Source organism: Corvus brachyrhynchos, unplaced genomic scaffold, assembly GCF_000691975.1.
Source record: "Corvus brachyrhynchos isolate BGI_N302 unplaced genomic scaffold, ASM69197v1 scaffold19, whole genome shotgun sequence".
Lineage (NCBI taxonomy): Eukaryota > Metazoa > Chordata > Aves > Passeriformes > Corvidae > Corvus > Corvus brachyrhynchos.
The window spans coordinates 3,223,048-3,236,269 of record NW_008246061.1 but is presented as its reverse complement, the minus strand read 5'-3'; the positions used below and the strand labels follow the sequence as shown (position 1 = coordinate 3,236,269).

The window sequence follows — 13,222 nt, the reverse complement described above, 5'->3', positions numbered from 1 at the left end:
GCAGGACGAATGCGGGGAACAAGTGGCCTCTGCCAGTGGATACTGGCTACTGTGGCTTCCACAGCCCCAAGTGTGGTCATGATGTGGCACCCTGGTCACCGGGCATCAGGGATGCAGCTGCCACAGGCACCCCAACAGGTCTCTGTCACCCTGGGGTCCCCAGACCCAGTGGGGGCTGGAGGCACTGCCAGACCAGGTGTCAGTGGGACTGGGAGCTGCTGGAACCCATATGGACTCCACTGTGCTGGATAACACAAGGCAAGCCCTGACCAAAGCCTTTCCTTCTGGTGAGATGACAACCCTCAGCCCCACAGCAGACTCCAGGAACAGCCCCAGCCCTGCTGGGACCCGAGACCATCCTGAGCACCCTCAGCCTTTCGTGGGGCCGCTGCTGCCCTGTGTACACAGAGCAGCTGGGCTGGTGCCAGCTGCCTGCAGGCAGCCCCCCTGCCCTCATCGCACACAGGCACCCTCTGTCCTCTCCAAGCCCTTCCTGGCCCCTTCCACAAACATAGCCTGTATGATCCTCTGTTATTCTTCCAGCGGGAATGTTTCTTGGGCCCTGGCACACCCTGCTCTAGGCAGGGCTTTGCTGTACCCCACGTGGCAAGGGGTTATCCCCCCCAGCTTGGATGCTGAAGGTTGTGTGTGGTGTGCAGGGATGGGGGTCACCTCTACGTCCTGCTTGGGAAGAGGGATTTAACCTTATGCTGAGCTACTGTGTGCCAGGATGTGGCTGCTCTGGGGGTTCCACCAGCACAGCATGCCCAGGGAGGTGCTGGGCTCAGGAGGAGGGGCTGGGGCTGAAGCACATCCCAGCACGGGGTGGGGATTGCTGCCTTCACACCAATTTTACTCCATGGGGTTGCAGCAGAACCCCAGCTCCCCATGCTGGGAAGAGGTGCAAGGAGAGTCCAGAGAGTGCAGGGGACAGCATTCCCCAGCTTCTGGGATACAGGGGGTCCCCAATAGCCCTGACAGTGTCATGTCAGGGGCTTTGCCAGGTATGAGCAGCTCCCTACAAGCCAATTCTGTCCCGGGCAGAGTGGGAAGCTCAACCCAAATCTCTGCCCCTCCATCCTCAACTCTGCTGCACATGGCAGGAGGGTGGGCATCCCCCCAGATACTCTGGCTCCAGGCAAAGCTGGGCAGGGTTACCTCAGGATCAAAAGCACTAGCAAGGCATCTTGCTGAGTGACAGGCGTCATTCCTTTCCAGGGGAACCTCAGGAGAGTAAACCCAAAACTACTCAGCAGATCTCCAGAACCAGGCACAACCTTTGCATCCTAACGAAGCAAAATGTGCTTGGAGATCCAGAAGCTGCAGACAGAAAGGGCTGAGCCCCTGCGAGCCAGGCAGCTCATACCAGCCACTGAAATGCTCCCAGGGATCTGTGTGTCCCTGTCACTGCCCTCCCATGCTCATCTCCCCGCTTTGGGGCTGCAAAGGATGCTGTGAGCCACACACACTGCCCTGACAGGAGTAAAACCTGGCTCTCTGCACCCTCCCCAAACCGCAGCACCTTACCCATGACCTTGGGTAGCTTCTGGCGGCGCAGGGGGATGCGCGGGAGCTTCATCCCAATCCGACTGAACCGCCCACACAAACGTCTCGGAGGCTTCTTGGCTGCTGCTGGGTCCTGGCTGGAGCTGCAGAGAAGGTAATGGCACTGTCAGAGGCACTGTTCCCCTCCTGTGGTGGGGACAGCCTTCGTGGGCAACAGAGACAGGCAGTAGCTCAGGGATGCTGCAAGTGCTAAGGGGTTTTGGAGTGATAATGGGGTGGATCAAAAGCAGGGATGTGCCCAGGCCGAAGGCGTTGGGGACCCACAGAGGCTGCTGTCAGCCCTGGGCACCAGCTTGCACACACCAGGATGTAGAGCAGTGCCAGGGGATGGTGGCAAGGCCAGATCCAACCACGCCCATTGGCAGTGCAGCCCCAAAATACCTGCAATGCCTGGTCAAGACTCCAAACCTTTAAAAAAAATAAAAATCATCCCAACCCAGAGCCAAACATATGGCTTCTCTTTATTTGCTCTCTGGTTTTGAAGCCTCCTGGGGCTGCGTTTTCAAGCAATTCTCTGCAGCCACAGGAGTGAGTGGCTTTGTGTGTTGACTCAAGGAAACCTGCGCCACCATGCCCACCGCCCCCTGCAAGGGATCGCCCCGGGACAGCACCATGAGTCACCCATCAGTCTGGGGACACTGTGGTCTGGGCACTCTGGGAGAGAGGAAACACTCTGAAGCCATTCCCCCTCTCCTTGTGCTATTCCTCACCTGCTGGGTTTGTGCTTTACCTGCAGGATAATTACCTGCAGCCCCCAGGCTCTCCAAGCCAGCTGTGCCGGGCTGGGATTGAGCTCACAGGGTGGCAAGGGGAGGCTTCTGGAAAATTCCTGTGCAGTGGCTGGCGGCACAAGGGGGTTTTCTCTGCAGCTGGAGGAGCTCCAACAGCCCTCTCATCACTTGCTGAGCAGCACAAACCTTTCCCCCTGCCTTGGGTCTGTCCCCACGCCTATTCTCATGGTAGGATGTTAACCTGGTGCTGCCAAAACACTGCCAGCATCCTGACCTTGCTGCAGGAACCCACCCTCCCAGCCCTGATAATCCATTCCCATGTGGGACAGTCAGCATCCCCTCCACCCCCCAGGCCTCATCCCTTGGCCCAGGGGTTTGTTCTGAAGGTCTTGGCTTGTGACTCGATGCCCTTGCTGTATTTCAGGGCTCCCTTTGCAGATCAGCTCCAGACTGTAGAGAGTGGAGGGGACTTGGCAGGTCTCCATGAAATGATGGCCCACAAGAGAGAAACGAAGTCAAGGAGAGCAAGAAGGGGTTCCCCAGGAAGGGCTCACCCTGAGCACCTCCATTAGCCCTGATGATGCAGCAGGACTGCTCAGACCCAGGTACCCACATGGTGCCATGTGGGCAGCACAGTTCTGCCTCAGTTTCCCTGCAGCACTGCTGTCCCAGCATGGTCTCTGCATCTCCCTGTCAATCCCAGACCCCACTGGTCTTCCACACTCCCAGCCTGGTGAGATCCCTCCTGGTCCCAGCACTCACCCACTGGCTTCATCCTTCTTGCGGCAGACGCAGCAGCAGCAGAGCAGGGAGAGCAGGAGGATGAGCAGCAGCGCCAGGAGGGCCCCTGCCCCGATCACCCCCATCCTCTGGTTGGCCTCTGCAAGGCATACCCGCGACTCAGCCCGGGGCCAGCCCTGTGGCAGAGCCCAGCCCTCAGTCCCTGGCACTCACCCATGTGGCAGGCGCCCGTCAGGGGGTCACAGGCGCCGTCGTGGCAGCTGCAGACACTGGCACAGTTGGCTCCGTAGTGTCCGGGAGGGCAAGTCAGGTTACAGCTGGAGGGAAGGGCTAGATGAGAATGGTGCATCCCCCACCCCAGGCACAGCAGTGGGGGCCACTTGGCTGCCACCTCCTCCCAAACCCTCCAAGCTCCAGGGAGCACTTCTCCAGCTTGCTCCAACACAGCTCCTCCACATCCTGAGGGAACCCTTAATCTGCAGGGATCAGGAGCCCATCACCCACACAGTGGCTTCGCCCATTGCTCAGAAGATTCGGCCCAGCTGGATCTCAGACTCTCTTGCTGCTCTCTGCATGGGACTTCACCATTAGACACAGTAATTAGGAAAGGTCATTAACCCAGCAGTCACATCTAAAGACACCCTGATGTCACACACAGGGATTCCAGCTCAGCTCAGTGGTGATGTGGCCATGGCACCCGAAGCCCCACCCCCCACCAAGCCAGGCAGAACCACAGTGGCCACAAGCTGGGAAGGTGCCCAAATTTACCTTTTTTTTTTTTTTTTTTTTGCCTCCAAGAAGGAAAAACAACAGAGCAGCCCTAAGACCCTCCCAGTTTGGTTATGTCTGGTGTCAAACCTCCACTCCTGGTAAAATGACTTCCTGATGGTGTCACAGAGATGATAGGGACACGAATAAATGGGCACCAATCCATGGGTCTCAAGGGCTTGAGCACGGAAAACATGTGCCAGGCACGTGCCAAAGCACCTGGGCCTTTTCTTGTCAGCGGGTCCAACCCAACCTGCCTCCCCAGACACGGGCCAGGCACTACAGAGCAGGACCCAGATGGAGCTGGGAGATGTTGGCAGCACTGCTGGGCACCAAACCCTCTGCCAGCTGCATCCCAGCTGGAATGGCTGCAGATGGAAAGAGCCAGTGGGCCCCAGCCCAAACCCACTCCCCTGGGGACACAGCTGCCCCCAGCCCTTGGCGCTGTGCCCCAAGGCGGCTCAGCCCATTTCACACTCCAACAACTTGCAAAGTGCCACTTTGGCCAAGCCTCCTGCCTGCTGTGTGCCTGGTTCGTGCCTGTCATGTGCCAGTCATGTGCCCATCATGTGCCTGCCAGGATGGACGCTGAGCTTCTGTGTCTGCTCTGCTGCACCGGGCAGCTAATGCAGCAGAACAGGAGCAGGGATAGTCCCCCAGCAAGGCAAAACCTCTCAACGCAATACTTGGCCCCACATTTCTGCCCCAGGCTGAGATTTTGGGAGCAGAGGAGGGTGACTTTTTTCCAGCAGAGTCCTGACACTTCTGGGAAAGACAGAGAAGATAAAGCACTTTGTGCACACATGAATATTCTAGCAGCTGCTCCTTTAGCCTCCTCCTGACACAGAGCTGAGAGGACATGCTGCATGGCAAGGACGTTGCTTCTACCTTCATTGCAGAAATCCCCTTTTTAGCAAAATTATACCCTGCTGACAAAACCACTGGTTTGGATATAGTCACAGGGATCTGCCTGAGCACCCGGACCATTCCCGAGCCTGCCCGACTGCACCACCTGGCACAGCTCAGCTCAAGGTTATGGCACCAAGGCTGCAACCCAAGCATCCCCCATCCCCACCTTCCCAGTGCTGTGCCAGGGTCTCAGAACAGGTTAATCCACACTCTGCCCTCTGGCACTGTGCCGAAAGCATCACTATACCCCCCTGGGGAGCATTCAGAACCTCTCACCTCTGCCTTTGCTATCAAAGGTGGCCATGATGCCCAGGCTGGGCATCCTGAACTGGTGCCAGTGCCCAGCAACTGTTCCAGCACCACAAGTGGTTGGCAAAGCCCCACAAAAAAAATCCCCAAAATGAAAATGCTCCCTGTTTTTATGCCCTGAGTGAAATGCCAGTGTGGGCAGGATGCCAGCTCCAAATCCCTGTCCTTGCTGTCACCCTCAGTTAATTGCTGGGAAAACCTGAGCACCACCCAGCAGGACCTGGGGGAGCTGTCTGCGTGTCCAAGCCAGGCGGAGAACGCTTTCCTCATCTTTTCAAACAACATTTCAGTCCCATGATGGGAAACACTACCCAGGGATGTGAGCAGACCCTCGATGGCCCTTGTGCGCCTGGACTGGGGGGAGGGGGAGGCCTGGGAAAGACCCCAGCCAGAGGCAGAGCTTTAAGCAGGAGCCCCCTGGATGCCATGCCTGTGAGGCTGTTTGTTATTCTGAGATGTGGTTTTCTCTCTGTTTTTGGATAGAAATTCCACCCTGGACTTAAAAACTCCCAACAGACCACCACTTTGTTGATTTGTTTTTGCCGAACAGGCCTTTTCTAAAGCACAACACCCCTTGCTGCTCTGTGAGCTTGTCCTTCCCCCTCTGTTCACCAAATCATCCGAACTATTGCCCATGAGCGCTTCCACTGCAGGAAACCTCTCAGCTGGGAACAGCATAAAACACAAGGGGGCAGGAGGTGCCTGAGCATCACCTCTGCCCCAAGGTGCCCCCAGGTGTGCTCAGCAGTGCCTCACTTACTATGTGCCGTGGGAGCCGGGGTGGCAGAGGCACTGCCCAGTCTCGAAGTGGCACTGGCCATTGACGCAGTCGCTGCAGACGAAGGCGCAGTTCTCCCCATATGTCCCGTTCCGGCACTTGGTTTCACACCTGGGAGGGATGAGGGCAAGTGGCTGGAGCACCCATGGCACTTGGGGACCTCCAGCATCCCTCCACATGCATGGAGACGGGGCTGTATATCACCGTGGTAGCTTGTGGTTTCTGAAGCCAGGAGAGGGGTACAGGCATGGACTGAGCCCACTGACATGGCCATGGAACTGGAGGGAGCCTGCGAGACCCCTACCCTATGCCCCTTGGACCCTGGGTGCTTGCAGTGGAGCTCAGCACTCAAGCTGGGATGCTCTCCTGCAAACTCTAGTGCCCAGGATTGGTTCCAGGGCTGCAGAACCCTTCAGTGACCCTGTTCCCTGGGAGAATCAGGGAAGCCAGGCACTGCTCTCTCAGAACCCAACGCTGCACCCAGCCGCACTCACCGGTCTCCGATCCAGCCTGGGTTGCAGTGGGAGCATTTTCCATTGATGTGATTGCAGGTGTGGCCATCCTTGCAGGGGGGACAGAGCTTCTCGCAGCCCTCTCCGTAGAAGCCAGGTGAGCAGGGCTGGTCGCACTTGGTGCCGTTCCAGCCTGCCTCACACGTCAGGCAGCGCCCATCGGCCACGGTGCATGGCTGCAGGCTCTTGCACTGCCCACACCTAAAACAGCCGAGGGGAACCCATCACCCAGTGGACCCCAAACCCTCCTGCTGCCACCTCCCACCAGTGCTGGATCAGACCCAGCAGGGCTGGCCACTCACCGCCTCCTGCAGCCTTGGCCATATAAGCCAGCCGGGCACGGCTCGCGGCAGTACTTGCCCCGGTAGCCTGGCTCACAGGTGCAGGTCCCATCCACCTGGTTGCACTTGCCCTTGTAGCACTGGCAGTAGCGGTCGCAGCGGGGCCCAAAGGTCCTCTCCCGGCACTGGCAGCGCCCTGTGAACTGCTCGCAGGGCGAGTTGTTGCAGGAGCACTGGTTGTTGCAGCCACGTCCCCACCAGCCGGGCTGGCACAGGCAGTTGCCCGTCTGCTGGTCACACTGAGAGTTGTGGCTGCAATAGCAGGAGCTGGAGCACTGTGGGCCCCACCAGTTGGGCTCACAGGTGCATTTGCCCGTCTTCTGGTCACACTTGCCATGCTTGCAGAGGCAGATGTTCTCGCACTTGGGGCCCCAGCGGTTGAGGTTGCAGGTGCACTGGCCTGTCACATCCTCGCACTGCCCATTGGGGTGGCAGTTGCACATTTCCTTGCAGTCGGGACCCCAGAACTGCCGGGGACACTCTGTGGGGAGAGCCATCAGCCTCAGCACTGCCCAGGGGGACAACCCCACCACCAGGCACCAATGGAGACCCCCAGTCCCCAACAGAACCTCTTGACCACAGTCCTCTTTCTCCTCCCCCCAGTGCACTGGATCTAAGAGGAGACCTCAGCAAAGGGACAATGCCCTGGGAACAGAGCCAGGGGACAGGCAAGGGCAGAGCAAGAGCATTCACAGCTCCATCCCTGATGATCTGCTCTGGAAAGTTACCCCAGGATAAGCCAGGTCCACCCCAGTGAACCCCCTGAGGACACAAAGGCACCTGCCAGTACTCACTGGTGTCGCAGTTGGCACCGAAGTAGCCGTGGCGGCAGCGGCACTCGCCGGGCCTGACGCACACCTCGTTCTCCTTGCAGGTGAAGTTCCCCTCGCACACAGCTAGACAGATGGACACACAGCAGGCATGAGCACCAGTGCTTGCTCCCTAAAGCCCTCCAGACCCCTCCAGAGCAGAAAAAGGGCTGTGCAGTGACCCTCTGAGTCCTGCTGAGCTGTGGCACTGTGACCATCCTGGCGAGCAGCTGCCTGGGCTGGATGGGACCCTTGCCAGAAAAATGCCACCAGCCTCCTGTCACCCAGCTCAGCTCCATCTCTGCCAGCCAGATAGGATGCCACCCATCCTGGCCACCAGCCTCCTGCCACCCAGCCAAGCCCTGTCCCTGCCAGTGGCTGCACCCAGTGGTGTTGTCCCTTGCCCAGCTCCGCATTGCCAGAGGGCAGAAGGGTACAGGGAGTGGAGGGGTTGTAGGCACTGCCATCCCAGCACTGCCTCTGCCACGTGGCCACCGGCCACCAGCCCCTCTCCTGCTGAGGGGACTTCAGGCTGAGGCTGATGCCTGGAGCCAGGCAAGTGCAGGATGTGGGATAGGCAGCAGGGACAGGCAGCGCCGCGGTGCAGGCAGAGCTCACAGATCCCACACGGCCCTGGACAAGCTCCCTTAGGCACTGGGAGAGGGACAGACAACCACCCATCCCAGCCACCTTACCTGGGAGTTGTTAGACCTACGGTGATGGATATTATAGAAACCCCTAAAATAGACAGATTACACAGGTTAGGAGCAGTGAGTCTAAAGGTTAGAGCAGGTCAGGGGGGCAGGAGATGGGGACGGCTCACTGTGGGACCATCCTCCCCCCACTGTCCTGGCAGATCCTGTCCTTCTCCCTTCCAAAGGGGCCACATCCTGTTCCCAACGCATGCAGCGAGTGGTTACAAGGCTCATGCACAGTGGGTTAGTTGGTTATGGGGGCTTTGGTCCCAGCTGCAAAGTGCCACCTTCAGCTCTCCCGGGGTATGGTGAGCCCTGTGGCCAGCCAAGACTGTGGGGGAGCCCCAAAGCAGCTGCCTTCATTGTGGTGGCAGTGCAGGGAATGATGCTCCCAGGATTTCATGCTGAGCATCCATGCTGGGCTCACTGCGGCCCCCAGTAAAGAGCTGTGAACCTTGTACAGACTGAGTCCAAGCTCAATGGTCTTTGTCAGCTCCAGCAGCCTCTCCCCAGTGGGGCCACAATGCCTGGTCTGGGCAGCTTCAGCTTCACCGGTGGCTCTGGCTCAGCTACCCACACTGCTGAAGCATCTGTGGGGAATCTCAGTCCCATCCCTGCAGCTGCACCTTCACCCTGGGGGACACTTCACTGTCCCTTGGAACCCTGAGTAGCACCCCCAAGTTCTTGGACCCAGAGCTGGCTGTTAAGGAGAGAAAGCCCCACAGGTCTGTGACCCCTGACACTGGGGCTGAGCACTCGTTCCATCCGCACGGTGCTGGCTTGGACCACTGCAGGGAGGCAGCACTCTGGCTGCAGTTTCTCAGGACAGGGGGGCCCAGCCACGGGACACATCAGGGTGGCCCCTGACAGTGGTGGTGAGGCCAGGAGGGCTCAGTGAAGGATGGGCACAGCCCAATGAAGCAAAATGCTGGTGTTTACCTATTAAACACTCGTTCCCTTGTTGCCTCCATCCCAGGCAGCACACGAGCACCGAGGAGCTGCAGGGATAAAAAAAGCATCACAAATAGTTACAACTCTCAGGAAGTCCTGGTCCTTTTCAAAAACCCACCAGGCCACTGAAGTCCTGATGGTGAGAGGTCCTGCTGGGGACTTCTACACCTCCAAAGGGGAAGGAGAGCTCTTGACTCCTCCTCCAGCACAGAGTGAGTTAATGGATCTGTTGGGGCATCCCATGGATGCCCTACCAGCCACTAAGGTGATGCCTGGAGTAAGAGCAGGACCAGTTCCTCCCATTAATAAGGAGTGATGAAAAAGCAAAAGTCATGTTTGCAACCTCTACAATAAAAAAATCCAAAGACCCCCCACAAAAGCTGGGAAAAAAGGGAAAGTTCTAAATGTCCCAGGGGAAAACATGACTTGAATCCCAGGCTTGGTGCCTGGTGGCTTGGGGATGGCACCCCAAAAGCAGGTTGGAACCACCTAGCTGGAGTAGCTGGAACACAGTCAGCTCCCAGGGAATGTCCCTATGTACAAGCAGGGGGATGCCAACTGCAGGCAGCTGGAATGTGTCCCTGAGCTCTTGAGAGTCCTGGAGTGCCACTACCTCCAGGGAGTACCAGGTGACACCTCACCCACACTTCGTCAAAGAATTCCCCCCAAGCAAATGTCTGGGGGCTCATGATGCTGCAATTGGGTGTGGGGAGTACACTCCCCATGACCCCACAGAAATCCCTGTTTGTAGACCCCTGCTCATCCCTGGAGCGACCCACTCATCCTCGGGGTGATCCACACTGCCTGATCTCACAGAGAGAGTGATGCCGGAGGGTCACAAACAGCACAGGCGGATGCTGCAGTCAAGGAAAACTTCACCCAGGCTGGTCCAGCGGCGCAGCCTGGAATGCATTTGGTTTTTTCTTTTTTTTTTCCTCTTTTCCTCTTTATATGTAACAAATGCAGAAGAGGAGGAGACAGCGAGGAAGTATTCGCTCAAAACCCAGCGCAGTCACAGGACCACGTCTGGCTGCCAGACCGCCTCATCCTGGGGCCGGGGAGGGAGCTGCCAGCAGCCCCTCGGCCAAAGCGGGGTCCTGGGGCCACAGCTCCCGCCCCGGCCCCTTGGCGGGCAGCACCCACATGGCCCAGCCAGGAGCACCGTGTCCCCCTTTTCGTGGCGGACAGTGAAAAGTTGGAAAGGAGGCAGAAAAGAACCACAAAAATGATTCAAGGCCTGGAAAAAATGCCTTGCAGCCGGAGCCCAAAATAGCTCCATCTATGCAGCCTGTGGAAGCAGCCGCAAGATGCTGCGATGGCAGCGGCACAAACGCCCCCCACGGGGACCCCAGGCCTCAATGCGGAGCTCTGCTCCTGCCGAGCATGCGAGGGGATGCATGGGATTAATGGCAAAGGGGGGCTAACCACCAAATCACCTACCCTAGGACTGGGTGGGCTGGAGTCAAGGTCCTTTTCTGCAAGAAGCTTCAGGCTGGGCCCCCAAAAAGCTTTGCCAGCTGTGCTGGAATACTCAGGCACAGGTGGGGAAGGGTCCATGGTGCTCTTGCCCTCCCACGGCATGGCCAAAGCCTCACTGTTCCACCTGGGGTTGCTTTCACCACTCCACCCTTTAGAAATTCAGTTTGGTGGCTTTTAGAATGAAACCATCACAGGTTTGCAAGAGAAAACCCTTCCACCTGGGAAACCTGCCTCTAACAGCCCAGCCCGGCCACCAAAAAGGGCATTATGGGGAATGTGCAAAAAAGCATCCTTTGTGATGAAAGCCCTGAGCTGATGGCGGGGAGCTGGGAGTTACTGGAACATGATGGCAGGAGGTAAAATCTTCTGCCATGAGCTGGAGGAGGTGAGTGGCACCACGACCAACCCCAGCTGGGACCCAGCCCACAGTGTCACAGGATTTGGGCTTATCTGTTCCCTGATAGCTAATCTCTCCTTCCCCGTGGCTGCTGATGGCCTCCCACACCCTGCTCAGCCCCCACCTCATTTATCAGAAGCTTTGACAGCAAATAAACTTGGTCCTGTGGTAAGGAGAGGTAGCCAGGATGCGGCACTGGGAAACCATTGCTCCCAAAGGACTGGTCCCAGAGCACAGCCAGCCCATGGAGGGTCAGTGCTGGCTGCAGGCCACCAGTGCTCATCAGAGTGTGGGACTAAAAGGTGTTTCATGGCCTCAGCTCCTTGACAAAGGGCTTGCTCCATGTGCCCCCTGACCAGTGGATGTGTTTAAAAGCTTGCTCCTGACCCACACAGATATGGCACTGCAGACATCCACAATGCAAATACTTTCTTTCCTTCAAAGCACTACAAATGCTGGGAAAAAAAGAATGAAAAGCTGCCTCTGAGCTGTGGCAAGGGCTTGAGACCTCAGCTGATGTGGAGGAAAAGGAGTGGGATGTGGGCAGAGCTGGAGCTGCCACCTGCAGGGACAAGTCCTCCATGCCAGCCTTGCCCCCAGCCCATGGCAGGACTGGTCCCAGAGCACAGCCAGCCCATGGAGGGTCAGTGCTGGCTGCAGGCCACCAGTGCTCATCAGAGTGTGGGACTAAAAGGTGTTTCATGGCCTCAGCTCCTTGACAAAGGGCTTGCTCCATGTGCCCCCTGACCAGTGGATGTGTTTAAAAGCTTGCTCCTGACCCACACAGATATGGCACTGCAGACATCCACAATGCAAATACTTTCTTTCCTTCAAAGCACTACAAATGCTGGGAAAAAAAGAATGAAAAGCTGCCTCTGAGCTGTGGCAAGGGCTTGAGACCTCAGCTGATGTGGAGGAAAAGGAGTGGGATGTGGGCAGAGCTGGAGCTGCCACCTGCAGGGACAAGTCCTCCATGCCAGCCTTGCCCCCAGCCCATGGCCATGTCCTGCTCATGCTGAGCATCACTGGGATCTCAGCTAATGATCCCAGGCTTTTCACAGAGCTAGAATATTTTTCTTGTGGATTAGTATCCTACACTGCTCCCTGAAATCACTTTACCAATAGATTTGAGGCAGGAGGGGTGGGTCCTCACCCTGACCAGCACAGCCTGCCCTGAACAATGAGGAGCAGGCTCACATCCCTGGAAGCAGGAGCAAGAGTCTGGAACTCAGCTGGGAGCTACCTGTGGTCCCATGTGAGACCATCTGGCTCAACCCAGTGGATGGAGCTGTAGAAGAGCCCAGCATACCCCTGGTGCTTAGAGAACCACTGGCACCTTCTCCATCCCCAGTGCTCCTCCATCCCTGCCCCGCTGCTCCTTCTGGGCATCACCCCAGTGCTAATCCTTCTCTGCGTCACCCATCACTTGGTGCCACCCAGCTGGCACACAGTGCTCCTGGGACTACTGGGTCCCAGGCACTGGCACTCCCCATCTGATGCCAGCTGTAGCTCCCTGACCCCAGCCTCAGGGTGCAGACAGACGGATGGACAGACATCCCCAGGGCAGGCGGGCATAGGATCATGGGCATAAATAGAAACCCTTCAGGCAGAGAAAAAATAAAAGATGAAAGATTGGAAAAGAGAGTGTTAGCAAAAGAGCAGAACAGGACAAAGCAGCGCCCAGGCTATCACAACTGGTACCTTTGGTCATGCCAATGGGCAACCAACCAGTTGTCAAAGAGCTTCAAATTTAAGGACAAGTTGAATTTACGACACGAAACCTGAAAGAGCCCGAAATATGACCTTTTCTTCTGCCCTAAATTATTCCTTGGATTGCTACTTGGGAGCCAGGTCTCCTGAGGCCTCTGAAACTTGTGATGGTATCTCCACAAGATGTCTGGATGGGCTTCACAGAGCCACGGGTCCAACCAGCAGCTCCACCAGCCTTGGGTGGAGGACATTGGGACCTCCTCCCAAAGCCACCTCCAGCCCCACTGCCTGTGGCCCCAGGCACAGGGCAGGACCTGCAGCACCAGGGCCTTGGGGCCACTGGGGTGGGTTTGGACGGTGACATATGAGGTGCCCTCTGTGTCCATTGTACACGATAATGATGGCGGTGGGTGCCAAGTGGGTGGGTGGAGAGGGAAGAAGGGTTTGCAGAAGGGTGAGGGATAGAAAATTATGCAAACATCATCTGAGCTTCCCTGCCCCACCATCCCCAGCTCCCAGGCTGCCT

The 13,222-nt window shown here is 57.5% G+C and overlaps 1 protein-coding gene across 2 annotated transcripts in view; it reads right to left on the bottom strand.

The window, feature by feature from the left end:
• The window catches only part of LOC103623771 (scavenger receptor class F member 2), a 13,766-nt gene extending 4,561 nt beyond the window's left edge, over positions 1-9,205 (bottom strand). The window contains exons 1-9 of one of the 2 annotated variants that reach the window (XM_017746536.1): positions 9,099-9,176; positions 8,160-8,202; positions 7,450-7,551; positions 6,617-7,136; positions 6,297-6,515; positions 5,785-5,913; positions 3,252-3,355; positions 3,060-3,177; positions 1,528-1,649 (exon numbers count right to left, since the gene is read on the bottom strand). In XM_017746536.1, the coding sequence (XP_017602025.1) occupies positions 1,528-1,649; positions 3,060-3,177; positions 3,252-3,355; positions 5,785-5,913; positions 6,297-6,515; positions 6,617-7,098 (1,174 nt within the window). In that variant the 5' untranslated portion in view covers positions 7,099-7,136; positions 7,450-7,551; positions 8,160-8,202; positions 9,099-9,176. Of the gene's footprint in view, positions 1-1,527; positions 1,650-3,059; positions 3,178-3,251; positions 3,356-5,784; positions 5,914-6,296; positions 6,516-6,616; positions 7,137-7,449; positions 7,552-8,159; positions 8,203-9,098 lie in introns of both variants that reach the window. The other variant, XM_008642934.2, reaches the window with a different exon arrangement.
• Positions 9,206-13,222: the final 4,017 nt, after the last annotated feature.